This window comes from Myotis nattereri, assembly GCF_964212035.1.
Source record: "Myotis nattereri genome assembly, chromosome: 3".
Classification (NCBI taxonomy): Eukaryota; Metazoa; Chordata; class Mammalia; order Chiroptera; family Vespertilionidae; genus Myotis; species Myotis nattereri.
Genome location: NC_138077.1, coordinates 190843208 through 190858065, shown reverse-complemented (window position 1 = coordinate 190858065; position 14858 = coordinate 190843208). Strand labels below are relative to the sequence as shown.

General features: G+C 53.8%; 1 protein-coding gene across 1 annotated transcript in view; it reads left to right on the top strand.

Moving 5' to 3' along the window:
- Nucleotides 1-4252: 4252 nt before the first annotated feature.
- MACF1 (microtubule actin crosslinking factor 1) overlaps nucleotides 4253-14858 on the top strand; it is a 340411-nt gene continuing 329805 nt past the window's right edge. The window contains exons 1-3 of the mRNA XM_081085882.1: nucleotides 4253-4450; nucleotides 4877-4931; nucleotides 5926-6196. Coding sequence (XP_080942008.1) covers nucleotides 5977-6196 — 220 coding nt within the window. The 5' untranslated portion in view covers nucleotides 4253-4450; nucleotides 4877-4931; nucleotides 5926-5976. The remainder of the gene's footprint in view (nucleotides 4451-4876; nucleotides 4932-5925; nucleotides 6197-14858) is intronic.

Sequence of the window (14858 nt, the reverse complement as noted above, 5' to 3'; positions counted from 1 at the left end):
CCAGATCCACTTCCGGGTTCCTAACAGAACCCAGAACTGTCCCCAGCACATAGCGCTCCTCAATAAAAGGTTGCTGAACTGAGTCAAAACCCAGTAGCTCAAGGTCACTGGCTGCCTGCCAGCTGCAAAAAGCTTGGCACATCTCACCAGCAGGCCAATCCCAGGGTAGCACTGCAGGAACTAGAGCCCCAGGGAGACACAGTTGAATGTCCTTAGTCTGAAGCTTCCAGAAGCTCCACCTTCTCACAGCCCACAGCATGAATAATTCAGGAAAGGACTGGTGGTCAGATTTGGGAAGGACATTGAGGTTGGAGGAGTTAGAAAACGTTAGATGCTCTCTAGTCAGAGAGGCTGGGACTTCAGACTTCCCGGATGATTGACAGCTCTCCCCCATGAGCTCTCCCCAGCTGGCCAGTCTACCAAGGCCCTGCCCACACACCCCAGCAGCTATGGAGATTCAGTTTCATACCCAGGCTCTCCACACTCTTGCTATGTTTTCAGCTTGTCTTCCTCCAGGGCACCCATGCTCTCTCACCAGGGAAGGGCTTTTGCACTCATTTCTGAACTGAGAATGATTCCTTCCTTGCCTCTTCAGCTTTCTTCCCCCACAGGAACTTTAGGATCTGGCTGCAGAATTCTCTGGGGCTGAGGCCTCATAGGCTTCTGTGGAGTGATGTTTCTACTCGCCTAGTGTGGTTTAGGTTGCAATTTGGGTCCCTGACATTCTCTGGAAGTCTCAGAGAGACCTGTGGTCCAGGGGAAAGAATCCTTGGCTGAGTCAAAGGACTTGGGATCCTTGCCTTGGCTCCAGACAGTGAGAGTGACGATGACAGCATGAGGTCTGGCAACAGGCCTGGGCTCCACCCCAAGATGCAACACTAGTTTGCTTTGTGGGCTTCAGTAAATCATTTGCCTTCTCACTGTTTTCTTACTTGTAAAAGGAGGACATAAAGGTATCTATTGCACAGAGTTATGGGGAAGATTTAATCAGATAATATATACAAAATGCCCAGGGCATTGCCAGAGGTCAATAGGAGTTTAGTAAATGGTATTTCCCCATTTATTTTTAAAAATATATGTATTTTGCCATAACCAGTTTGGCTCAGTGGATAGAGTGTCCGCCTGTGGACTGAAAGGTCCCAGGTTTGATTCCGGTCAAGGGCATGTACCTTGGTTGTGGGCACATCCCCAGTAGGGGGTGTTCAGGAGGCAGCTGATCGATGTTTCTCTCTCATTGATGTTTCTAACTCTCTATCCCTCTCCCTTCACCTCTGTAAAAAATCAATAAAATATGTTTTAAAAAATATATGTATTTTTATTGATTTCAGAGAGAGAGAGAGAAACATCAATGATGAGAGAGAATCATTGATCGCTGCCTCCTGCACACCCCCTACTAGGCATTGAGCCCACAACCCGGGAATGGACCCCGGGACCCTTCAGTCCGTAGGCCGATCTCTAGCCACTGAGCCAAACTAGCTAGGACTGCCCCCTTATTTGATGGTGGGAGAATGGGTGCAAACACGGAAGGTTTCAGTGAGTGGAGATCATCCCTTCCCATCCCCCTTTCCTGGGGTCAGACCTCCATTACCTTTTGCTGGGACTATTGTAACAGTCTCCGGGAATAACCATTCACACTCATCTTGTACTTGTCCTTGGGTTACCTTCAGTCTTGTTTTCCACCTTTCTTGGCTGCCCATAATCATATATTTTAGACTAAATTTCCTTGTTTGCAGTTCAAGGGCTTCTGCAAGTTGGTCCAACTCACATGTTCCCAACCGTGACAGTGAAAAAAAGAACACAGGGTGTTGTCTGAAGACATGGCTACTTTCTTTCTAGATGACTGGGATGCATTGTGATTTATATCTATCTTTCCTGCTAAGCCCAGTGGAATCAGTGGGCAGGGGCCAATGCATCTGGTTCACCCTTGTATGGCTAGCAGGGAACACAGGGCCTGGCATGCGGGAGGTGCTCAGGGGGTGCTGTGGAATGAATGAATGAATGAATGAATGGATGGGGTTGTGAGGATGCGATATGACGTGACTGAGGTAAAGCACTGTCAGGGTCCCCAGGAGGCAGGCCCAAACAGTAGCTGTTGCTGTGCAAGCTACTAGTGGGGTGACTTGGGGCAAATACCCTCCCTCCTCTGGACACGTTCGCCTATCTGTGCTGTGGGAGCCCTGAAGGCACTTCGGCTCTTGTCTGTATGACTAGGCAGAGCATGCGTAAGGAGGCCAATAAATGTTTTCTCCGTGGATGAAGCCTCTGCCAAGGTTGGTGCTGTCTCCACAGGAGCCCGAGTTCCTTCCTGGGGCCTGGTTCCCCTCTGCCCCCTACCCCGCGGGGAAGATGGGGCCTCCCTCTGGTCCTCCCACATTCAGTTCCTGAAGCCAGGCGAGTGTGCCTGTGGACCGGCAGGAAGGGGAACGGATTGGGGTTTGGGGCAAAAGCTGGCAGGCAGAGGAGCGGCTGTTCCGGAGCGGGGTTCTGGGCTGAGGGAGCCCCGCAGCCTGGGGGACCGAGGGGGGGAGCTTCACCGGGGCGGGCGGGTAAGCCAGGCCAGGGTCACCTAGCGGCCGCGGGGCCCGCGCGGAGAGGGCGCCGGAGTCGAGGGCGGGGAATGTGGGGGGTGAGGCCCGGGACCGGGCGGCCGCGGGGGAGGAGTTGGGGGAAGAGGGGCGAGCGCTAGGGCTCCGGGGGGGGGGGGGCAGAGGACGCGGGGTCAGGACGGAGGGGCACGGGGCGGCCTTCTGGCATGGGCGCGCGGGGAGGTCAGGAGCGGCCCGGGTGGGGTGCTGGGCGGGGGAGCGCGCATCGGGGGGCGGGGGGCGGCGCCGGCGCCGGGGGTGGGGGAGCGGGTTGGGCGGCTGCGCCGGATCCGCTTCAGCCGCCGCCGCTAGGGCGCGGGGGGCGGGGGGCTCGGCTCCTGAGTTCGGCCATTGTGGGAGCCGCTCCCCTCGGCTCTGGCTCCGGCTCCAGCTCCGCTGAGCTCCCGTCCACTGCGCTACAGCCCGCGCGCCCCGCCGCCGCCTCCTTTGCTGCTGTCCCAGCCGGTCCTCCCCTCCTTGGGCTCCCAGGGTAAGGCGCGGGCACGGGCTGGATGCGGCTCCTGGCCGATGGCACGGGGTGCGCGGCGGCGGCGGGGCGCGAGCTTGATTGCGCGGGACGGCCGCGCCCGAGCCGGGGTAGCGGGCGGCCGCGGGCGGGCGGGTTGACAGGCGCCGGCACCGCCGCCGTCCCGGCCTCGCACCTGCAGCCCGGTGGCCGGCGCCGGGCATCGCCGAGCGCACCGAGCTGGGGTTTCCCTTTGGCGGACCCTGCCCGGGGCCGAAGGGAGGCGTGTTCCCCGGGAGGATGGGACACGAGCCTCTCGGGCCGGGGGAGAGCCCTGCGGGAGCGGGTGGGCCGGGCGGGGACGGTCGCTTCCCGGCCCCAGGTTTCGGTCGCCGGGTCCCCAGTGGCGCGTCCACACGGCGCGCCCCCGCTCTTTGTCAGCCGCGCGCGTCGAGCACGCGGACCCCCCCGCGTCGCGCCCGGATCGCGGCGCGCCCCTTCTCGCGTCGTGGGGACAGAGGAGCGGGGGAGGTGCGGGGCGGGCGCGGCGGGGGAGCCCCAGGTGAGTGGCGGGTCTGGAACCCGGTCCCCGGCCTTCGGAGTGGGTGGGGGATGGCCCGCGCTCCGGTGAATCCGGGATTGATGGAGTGACTCAGGTGACCGAGGGGCGGGTGAGAACCCCGAGGTCAAACAGGTGTTTGTGGGGGTCGAAGACTGACCAGCGTCGGGCCGGGGAGGGGCGGGTTCTTAGGGAGGAGGCTGTGGGTGAGCCGGCCTTTGTAGTAAAATGGGCGTCTTGGGGAGGAATGGGCGGACCTGGGATGAAGCAGGTGGTCCGGGAGGAGGGGCGTTTCCTGTCCGAGGCTGAGGGTAGGGAGGGAAGCGGGGCCGGAATGTCCCCGCGGCGGGGGCAGTCACTCCAGCACCTGACCTGCCGTTAGTGGTGGGAGGTGGCCCTAGAAGGTATTGGGGGGAGGGGTACATGCCAGGATAAAGGGCAGAGATGTGCCAGGACCGAGGGTCTTTTCTTTCTGCTTTCGGTGGTGGGTTCCTTTTTGATGTTCCGTGGCAAGAGGACCCGGGCTCCTGGCACAGAGGGGCCTGGGCAGCGCTGTTCCGTCTGCCTGGAGCTGCCTAGAGGCCCCCTGCACTGTTTGATGTTTCTTTTGTTATCTGTTTGCATTCTGTGCCTATGTGGGCATCTGCCAATGACCCAGGAGGCTGTCTCTGCCCCTCGCTGCCTCCAGGCTGAGATGTTGGGAATCCAGGAGGAGCTGTGCCAGAGACCCAGGGTGTCCAGTCACGTGGGACACCTGAATAACTCCATGCAGCTCTGTGTGCAGATGTTCCCGCAAGGGAACTCCTCGGGCTCCTGCCCTCCCTGGTCCCTAGAGCTACAGTGAGAGCTGGTTCCTTGGGCTGAATATGGGGCCTGCAGGGAGGCTGGTAGCTGAAGGCATGCACCATCCGCACTCTGATGAGGCCGTTGGGGTGGTGGGCCATGTGTAGCAGATGGTTCTGGGAAGTGAGCTTGGCCTGGCTGAGGGAAGGCTGCCCAGTCTGGCTGGTGGAGCCCAGCTGGCCCCAGAATGATCGTTTCCTGTCAGATCGCTCCACTAGCTAAACTGACCAGAAAAACTGACTTTCTGTACCACCTCCCCCACTCCCCACGCTGTGCCTCTTATCCCTACCGCCCTTGGAATAAGCAAGTGGACGTTTTTATGTGCCTGCTGTGTGACATGCATGGTGCCAGCCAGCCTTACATGTGCATTTCACTGTGTTCTTGGAACATCCTCTAAGGCGAAATATTACCCCCATTTTGCAGATGAGGAAACTGAGTCTCAGAGAGGTGAAGTGACTTGTCCCCGATCGCACCAATTGTAAGTGGCCAAACCAGAATTTATACCCAGGTCTGTCTAGCTTCAAATTTAGAACTTTTTTCTAATATATCTGCCAGAGACAGAATGGGAGGAATAAAGAATTTCTGCCTGTTCTAGCTCATGCTTTGTTTCATGCCTGGCCATTGAGCTCTTGCTTTAGCTTTTTGAAAATACTTCCCATCTGTTGCCCTATTTTATCCTTATACCATTCCTGGGAGGTAAGTAGTACAGGAGTGTAATAACGGATGCTGCTTGTTGAGTGCTTATTGGACAGTGGGCACTGTTAAGCACGCTCCCTGCTGGACTTGGTTTATTCCTTGCCAACAACCCAGTCAGGGTAGGTGCTATCGCCGTCCCCGTTTCATAGATGAGGATGCCGAGGCTCAGAGAAGTTAAATGGCTTCCCCAGGGTCACACAACTAGCAAATGGTGGGGTGGAATTTGAATCCACATCTATCTGTGGAACCTGGAAGCTTAATCCTCCAAATGTACCAAGTAACAATCATAGTGGTTACTCGTAATAGGAGCTACCTTTTATTTTTTTAATATATATTTTTTAATGATTACAGAGAGGAAGGGAGAGAGGGAGAGAGAGATAGAAACATCAATGATGAGAGAGTATCATTGATGGCCTGCCTCCTGCGCGCCCCACACTGGGGATCAAGCCCAAAACCCAGGCATGTGCCCTGACCGGGAATCAAACCGGGACCTCCTGGTTCATAGGTCCACGCTCAACCACTGAGCCACACTGGCTGGGCAGGAGCTATCTTTTACAGAGTGTTTTAAGATTCATAGACATCTTCATCTATATTAGCTCATGTGATTCCCCCCAAACCCTGTGAATTGGTATTGCCATGTGTTATCATCATCCCATTTTCCAGATGAAGAAACTGAGGTGTAGAGTGATGAGATCAGTGGCAGAACCCAAACTAGAACCCCTCTGACTCCCAAGTCCCAGTGTTTCTGATTCACAACGCCCTCCTCTTTCCTCCAGATCATTTCTCCCTGGGCCCCGGGCCCTGCTGCTGCAGGCCCCACCCGGGCCATGTCGTCCTCGGATGAAGAGACGCTCAGTGAGCGGTCCTGCCGGAGCGAGAGGTCCTGCCGGAGCGAGCGGTCGTACCGGAGCGAGCGGTCGGGGAGCCTGTCTCCCTGTCCGCCAGGGGACACCTTGCCCTGGAACCTGCCGCTGCATGAGCAGAAGAAGCGGAAGAGCCAGGACTCGGTGCTGGACCCCGCGGAGCGAGCTGTGGTCAGAGTCGCTGGTAAGAGAGGCCGGGAGGGAGCCGGAGCGGTGGGCGCGGGGGGAATGGGCCAGTGCGCACCGGCTGGGCGGGCCGTGGAGGGGTCCAACCCAAGGCTCTCTGACAAGGCAGCGGGAGTCAGATTTGTTCCTATTGCTATTGGAAGGGTGACGAAGTCCCACTAAAGAAACATTTGAAAGAGGAAAGTCTGCCACCCCAATCCCTCCGTGCTAGCAGACCTGTTTTCATTTTTGTGACCTCTTCCCCGCCTTCGTCCCCATGCAGTTGCTTTCATGGCTTATGGACCATTCTAGATCTGACCTTTCCCCTTACTTTTTAAAAATTTTTTTTATTGATTAAGGTATTACATATGTGTCCTTATCCCCCCCATTGCCCTCCCCCACTCCCCCCCACTCATGCCCTCAACCCCCTGGTGTCTGTGTCCATTGGTTAGGCTTATATGCATGCATACAAGTCCTTTGGTTGATCTCTCCCCCTTACCCCGACCCTTCCCTACGTTCTCTCTCCCCTTACTTTTATATGAAAAAGATCTTCTCTATTTTTAGGCTTTACAGTTACCATATTTAAAGGCTGTGTAATAATATTTCATGGTTTTTAAAATCCTACTCATTTTTCACCTTTTTGCCATAATGGACAAAGCTGCGGTGACCATCTTTATGAATAATAACCCTTGACTTCTGCTGAGTTATTTCCTTGGATTAAAGCCCTTGGAGAGGGCAGTTTCACTCACGTTACCTTCTGCAAGTGCGTGCACACCCTTTCCACAGTGCGAGGGCCGGGCTGCCTCCCGCACAGTGCAGGGCAGTGCAGTGGTTAGGAGCCCAGGGTTTGGAGTCAGCGGGTGAATGCTAGATTGTGGCCCTGCCCCTGACCAGCTCTGTGACTCTGGGCACGTCTCTTATCCTGGCTGAGCCTCACTTTCCCCCCCATCCTAAGAACACTCGCTGTGCAGGGCTGCCTTGAGAGTTAGGTGAGATGATGTACGGAAAGCTCTTCGCGTGTGTTGGGTGCAGTGAAGAACTTTGTGAAGTGCTCTTTGCTGCGTCCGCTGACGGCATCCAGAGCTGCTTCCGCGGGTAGTGCTCAGCGTGTCAGCAGGCCTTGGTGCCAGAGTGCAGACAGAAAGGCAGACAAAGCAGTGCCTGCAGCTAATTCAGTGACATCACCCACTTTCAATCCATCACCGAGACCTGTCCTGCTTTTGTGTCTCAAATAATGCCCCTTTCTCCCCTGCTTTGTCACCCCCGCCTGGACATGCCATCTACAGTCTAAAAAAATAGCTCTTCCAGGCTCGCCCTTCTTCCTCCACATGACTAACACAGTTTAAATTTGTTCTAAGATGCAAACCCGATCCTGTTCTCAGCTGCTTCTGAACCTCCTTTGGCTCATCAGTGCTGGCGAAATAAAGGCTGTGGCATAAAGATCCGTTGAAGTCAGGCCCCCGTTTACCTGTTCAGCTCCACCTGGTGCCCACAAGCACCCTGTCACAGTGACCTGGGCCTTGGCTCCAGACCTGTGCATCTTGCAGGAGCAGACCTCTGTGCTCTAACGTCTCTGCAAGGAGCTGGGAACCCCGCCTCCTCCTTTACGGGCCACCTCCTCTGTCCCCGAGGCCTAAGTGTATCCAAAGCTCCCTCCTCCGCTCTCGCATTCATGCTTCCCTCTCCTCCCTGTTCCCTTGCCCTGTTATCCCACGGGGCGCCTGTCGCTCCCTGAGGACTGGGCCTTGTTTAGGTTTTCACCCCAGGTACGTGCACAGGCCCTTGTGCATGTTGGAGACCGACCAGCTTTGAAAGGCTGAATGAATGCAAGGAGTGTTCAGGAGAGGATATGTGACAGATTGCGATCCAGGAACAGGCAGTGGGCTGTAATGGCAAGCTAGACATCCTGTGGGCTCCAGCAGTCAGGAAAGGATTTTCAGAGGGGTGAGCAGCAGGCAGGGACCTGGAAGACAGGCCCGAGAGTTCAAACTTCTTGTGTGCAGCAGGGAGCTCTTGGAGGAAGGACCCTTTGGGCCTGTGGCATCAGCCAGGGAACAGAGTTTTTAGAGCTGTTGGCAGGGGGCAGGAAGGGCGTTACTAGCCCCCAGCCTGGAAGGGCTGCTGGACTTAACACCCCCCCTCACGCGCCCCCCCCCACCTCCCCCCCCGCCCCCCCCCCCCCGCATTCACCAGAAGGCGTCAGAGTGGAGGCCTCCTCCTCCCTGCCTTGTACCCTCTTGCCCCCTCTGCCCTCACACACACAGTTATAGGTCGATTTGTGATAATTTCCCCTTTCAGTCTTCTCTGAGGAGCCCTAGGGGCTGAGCTGCCTGCTGTTTAACATTCTGAGTCTAGAACAGGCGTGGACTCAAGGGGGTTGAATCCCCAGGCAAAGCCCCTAAGAATGCTACCAGGTCATCTGAGCAAAGGGGTGGCAGGCGCTGTGCTGTGCTCTGGCATCGATGCTGATCTTCTTCACGTCCTGACGCTGCCAGTGACTGTCTTGAGGAGGGGGCTGGGCCAGAGAGGCTGAAAATGGGGAGGCTGCCACGGTTAAAAATAACTTGTGCGATGCATTTGGGCTTTGGGCATGGAGAGAAGAGAGGCAGCGGAGGAGGCGGGGCTGCGACTTCAGGGCCTGGCTGCAATCTTCCTTTGATTTTAGAACATCGTGGGGGTTCTAGTAATTAAACAGGTAGCCTTACTCTGCAGGGGATCTGTGAGGAGCAGGAGGGGTGTGTCTGGGAGACCCTGGGTGCTCTGAGGCTCTCTGAAGCTGGAACTCGCATTCTGGGAGGAGGTGCAGTCAGCCTTACCCTGGAAGCCGGCTCCGGCCTGTGAGCTTTCTCCTCTCCATGGGCCTGGGTTAGGAAGCCAAGAGGGGATGTCTGAAGCGGTCTCCACAAACACAGAGACCTCCCCTCTCCCTGACCCCCTTGGCATCTGAGCTGGTCTCAAGGCTTCGCTTGTGCTTGGGACGCCTGTGGGGAACCCCTGCTGATCACATGTCAGGGGGAAAGGCATGTCAGGGCTGAGAAAGCTGCTGATCTCAGTTTACAGAGTCAAGCAGGTTTGAGGGGCTCCGTGCATGCTGTAAGCTGATTCTTCCCGCCCTCATCCTTTCCCTCCGTTTTCTGTCTCTTTTCTTTGACAAGCCCCATTTTCAATTCCCTGAGCCCGGGAACATTGACATGGGACAATAGTCATGGATGTGAATGCCTTGTTTCTGTCGATCAGCGGTATGATTTACATAAAGATTTCATACTAACTAGGTGTTAGTTAGGACAGGTGTTCGGATCTGAGGCCTCGAGGGTTTAAGGGACTGCCTGTAGTCACATAGGACTGGTAGACCCAGACCTTCTAACTCAAAAGTATATTGCTATTTTCATTTGCTTAGGCAGCACCTGGCAACCAGGCCAGCCTGACTCTTCTGCAGGCGATAGTATAAATAGTTGACATGGCCTCCAGACTTACCTGAGAGACCTCTGGTCACTTGTGGGAGAAGCCTGAAGATACTGGCCTATGGGAAAAGGCAGAGACAAAGATCTAGGAAGCTTTGTCTCCCCTCTCACCCCCCCCCCCCCCAGCTTCTCTGTCAGTAGTGAACAATTCATTGGTGGGAGGTAATAAGGAATTGGGGAGCTGGGAAGTTACTCCAGCAAGGAGCTCAACCTCACAGGGTAGAAAAGGGGAGCGGAAAGAAGGCTATATCTCTTGGGGTTTGTGGGGTGTGGGGGGAATACAAGGTGCAGGATAGTGTCACGGCTATATGCTGCATAACTCTAGGGGGAGCCATTCATACTTGTCATTATAGATTTGTATTGTAACAAGTTTCCTGCAGATGGCAGTCAAGTGTCTGGAAAAGGGGATCATGTTTGGGCTGGGGCTGGGCTGGGTGCAGGAGGGATTCATCAGCCACCTATCAATCAGGTATTCATTCACCTAGGGGGCCTCCCTGTGCTTGGCATTGATATTCAAAGATGGCTGAAGATATGGTCCCTTCTTCATGGAACTCAGTCTAGTTGAGAGGAGAGAGGGGAAAAATAATGGTATTCCTGTGTGTATTGTGAAAGAGGGGGACACAGTGATTCAGGGCTAAGGACTGGCCAAGTTAACCAGTAGAAAGCATCAGTAGGATTCATTCCTGAGAGCCCCTCAGCAGGTGCTGGTGAAATCATCATCCCCAACATCTCCAGTGTGGCCTCCTCCAGGAAGCCTTCCCTGATATCTCCAGTCAGATGGCAATTGTATCTCTACTCAACCTTTGTTTCATTTGGTCTTATATTAAAGTTCATTGTTGCCCTAGTTGGTTTGGCTCAGTGGATAGAGCATCGGCCTGCGGACTGAAGGGTCCCAGGTTTGATTCCGGTCAAGGGCACATGTCCAGGTTGCGGGCTTGATCCCCAGTAGGGGGTGTGCAGGAGGCAGCCATCAGTGATTCTCTCTCATCATTGATGTTTCTATCTCTCTCTCCTCCCTTCCTCTCTGAAGTCAATAAAAATATATATTTTAAAAAGTTCATTGTTTCGAGGTACATTTCCCCCACTGAAGCTCACTATATTCAGGAGTGCCCTTCTTACCCTTCCTACCCTTCCTGGTATTATCCCAGGATCTCACTCTGTGAGCGTAGGCTCTAGAATCTAGAGCAGGGGTGGGCAAACTTTTTGACTCGAGGGCCACAATGGGTTCTTAAACTGGACCGGAGGGCTGGAACAAAAGCATGGATGGAGTGTTTGTGTGAACTAATATAAATTCAAAGTAAACATCATTACATAAAAGAGTACGGCCTTTTTTTTTTAGTTTTGTTTTTTTTTTAAAATATATATTTTATTGATTTTTTACAGAGAGGAAGGGAGAGAGATAGTCAGAAACATCGATGGGAGAGAAACATCGATCAGCTGCCTCCTGCACATCTCCCACTGGGGATGTGCCCGCAACCCAGGTACATGCCCTTGACCGGAATCGAACCCGGGACCTTTCAGTCCACAGGCCGATGCTCTATCCACTGAGCCAAACCGGTTTCGGCTTTTTTAGTTTTATTCATTTCAAAACGGGCCGGATCCGGCCTGCGGGCCGTAGTTTGCCCACGGCTGATCTAGAGGCTCAGTGAGGGCTGTGAAACGCAGCTTGGATGCTGGTATTTGCTCCGGCTTTCAGAGCCCAAGCTCAGCTGCTGGATTCACTCAGAGGCCTGCCCAGGAACAGGCCTGCCCTGATCATGTGTGCCTGGTCAGAGGGAGGATGGAGCCTGCTCCTCTGTGCCCGTGCCTCTCTCTTCCAGCATGGGAGCTCTGAGAAGGAGTCTCTCTGCTTGTTTATTCGTTCAGTTTTTTTTAAAAATGGATGGATTTAGCTCCAGCTATGTGCCAGGTACTGTGGAGACAACTGGATCTCAAGTCAGAAAACTTGGACAAATGACTTCACTTTTTTTTTTAAAACATGATTTTATTATTATTTTTAAAAAATATTTTTATTTATTTCAGAGAGAAAGGGAGGGGGAAAGAGAGATAGAAACATCAATGATGAAAGAGAATTATTGATTGGCTGCCTCCTGAATGCCCCGCACTGGGGATTGAGCCAGCAACCCAAGCATGAGACCTTGACTGGAATTGAACCCGGAACTCTTCAATCCACAGGCCAGTGCTCTATCCACTGAACCAAACCAGCTAGGGCTGACTTCACTTTTTAAAACCTCAGTTTCCATATTTGTAAAAGGGAAATGATGACATCAACTTCGAATGATCTTTGAGAATCAGAATGTACTCCGCACACAAAGGTTAACATGCCTATTGCTGCACTGAGCAGTGTCATTCCTTGTAACTTCCCTGGGCAACTAGAAGAGGCAGTGGAGACTCCAGGAAGGCAGCATTTCCCCGGGAAGCCAGGAAGGGGCTCCAGGCCTCTTGGTTCCACATCTTTCTTTTGTTCACTCCCTGGCTTTGTCAGAGAGCAGATGGAAGCGGTGTTTTTCCATGGTGGGAAGAAGGGAATACAGTGGTGGGAAGTGGGGCTCTAAACACAATTCCACTGGGAACCCTTACTGCTGAGCAGACACCCTTCCTTGCCCCGAAGCTACTCGAGCTTTGCACCTGAGGAGTCTCTCTCCTTCCCAGCTTTTCTACTTCTGGGCGGTATCCTCAGTCCCTGCCCTGTCCTGGAGCTTGGTTTCAGTAGCAGAGGGATGAGTAGGACGGTTTCCTGAAAGTGGGGCAGAATGAATTATAGCTACACACCACCCGCTCAGCTCCAGCTCAGCTCCAGCTCTTTGAAAGTAAATCTGGGTCACGGTAGCTGGCAGGATGGAAAATGACCACGTGGGCAGAATTCTGTGCAGGCAGCTGAAAAGACAGCCAAGCTGTCGGTTCTCTGAGGCTCGGGGTCCCTGGGGGACCCCATCTGGTGAGGGAAGGTGGTTAGGCATTGTGAAGTGCCATCTCTGTAGGTGTCCCACCTTGTTTTCCTAGTGACTCCCCAGATGATGCAGAGACAGGGTTGGAATGGCAGCCTGACTCATGCCTTTCTGTGCTGGAGCAGCCAAGGACTGAGGTTAGGAATGCGGAGGAAGGATGGGTTAATTTGGGAACTGCAGAAGGCTGTCATTTCTGTCCCTTGGGATTCAAGATTAGATGCCACCAGAGGAGCTGACAGTGCAACAGGACCTAGGGGTGCACTTGTCCTTTTTAAAAAAAAAATATTTTTATTGATTTCAGAGAGGAAGGGAGAGGGAGAGAGAGAGAGACATAGAAAAATCAATGATGAGAGAGAATCATTGATCGGCTGCCTCCGGCACGCCCCTACTGGGGATTGAGCCCACAACCTGGGCATGTGCCCTTGACCAGAATCGTACCTGGGATCCTTCAGTCCTCAGGCTGAGGCTCTATCTACGGAGCCAGACCAGCTAGGGCTGCACTTGTCTTTTGTCTTTTATGTCAGCAGTCCTTCCCCTGGGGAAAGGTCTGTGAACATACCTGAGTGTGAGTATTAATAACGCATCATCACCACAGTGCTGTCCTGAGCCTGGCCAGTTGTTGCGGCCAGGACCTGTTGTGATTTGGCCTCGGGTTTGCCTGTTGCCACCTGTCAGGTAGAAGCCGGCCAGCTTCCTGGCTCTGCCATGGCTCTTCTGCAGGAGCAGAACTGGTGCTCCTGGCGAATCAGCTCCCAGTCTCCCCACCCCCTCCCCCCCTGACTTAGGATGCTGCTGCAGAGAAGGTCTGGGAGCCCCTGCAACTTGAAGAGTGATTATATGGGCTGAAGTTTCTGTCCTCTGCTGGGCTTCACCTCTACCCTGGAAGGTACCAGGCTTTTGACTTGTGGTCAAAGGGAGGATTCTGCCTAGAGCCTTAGGGGGTGTGTGTCTGGCCATGCCCTTCCCTCTTCATTCCCTCCTTTATTCACTTCCTTGTTTGCTCACTCTCCCGTTCACTCACTCACGGGAATGGCTTTGGGAGTCAGTGGAGGTCCCAGTTCCATCACTTGCCAGTTGAGTGACCTGGGAAGTTACTAACCTCACTGAGCCTCTCTTTTTCATGGTTAAAATGGGGGACCAAGAGTGCCGCAGCAGGGTCTTGCAGGGTGGATTAAATGAGATGGTGGGAGTGAGGCGCTTGGCCCAGTGCCTGCTGTGCAGTCAGCCCTTGGTTCGTATTAGCTGTTCTCATTAACGTCATTCATCCATGCATACACTTGTTCACTGATAGACGAATGTGCTGACTCATCCCTTTGCTCATTTATCGATCATGTACTTGCTCATTTAACAAATAGTCCTAGGACTGCTTTGTGCTAGGCTCAGCCTGGACTTTAAAACCTCACTTCCGCCTGTGAAGGCAGTTGGAGTGCCATCCGAGCTATGTGCACTGCCGGCCCAAAGAGAGTTATGAGGACGATCTGCGAGGGAAGGACTTCCCCCAACTCCGACCCCCACTCCTAGCGTAGAGCAATGATAGCACTTGGTTGGAACTTGGAAAAGAAATCGGAATTTGCCAGGACAACCTGAAGAGAGAGGGCATGTCCCTGTTGGCTTATCTCTCCTCTTGCTCTCCTTTCTTTGGCCTCAGTAGAAAGGGAGGAAGGGAAATGTAGAGACAACAGCTGGAGGGAGTTAAGAATTAAAGAATCCAGAGGGTGGTTAGGGGAGCTGAACTCTGGACTCAATCCAGGAGCTCCTGAGAGCTGATGCCAGCTGGGATCACCTCATAAATACTAGCTGGGAAAGCTACTGTGTATTGAGTCTTAGATGTGTGCCAGGCATTTTACTTTTATCACTTAATCCTCACAAACCCTGGGAGGTAGTGCTGTTCTCCCTGTTTTATGGGAAAGTTAAGGAACTTGCCCGAGGTCATACAGTAAGCAGAGTGGAGCTGGGAGAGAGACACTTTGCGGACTGTGCAGGGCGCCCCCTGGAGCACAACTGTGCAATATGCCCTTTGCAAGCTCATTGCTGTGGCTCAGGTTAGCCTAATTCCAAATCCTCTGCATTCTTCAGAACATTTCAAACTTATACTAAAGGGGTGAGAGTGGTATCATGAATCCCTTCATCTGGATTCAAGAATGATCAGTTCATGGCCAATTTTATTTCATTCACACACCCCACTTATGCCTCCCCAGTTACACAGACGGAAGTTCCAGTGGTCGCATACTTTCACCTCCTAAACTTGTAAACGATTATACCACCTTTCCCC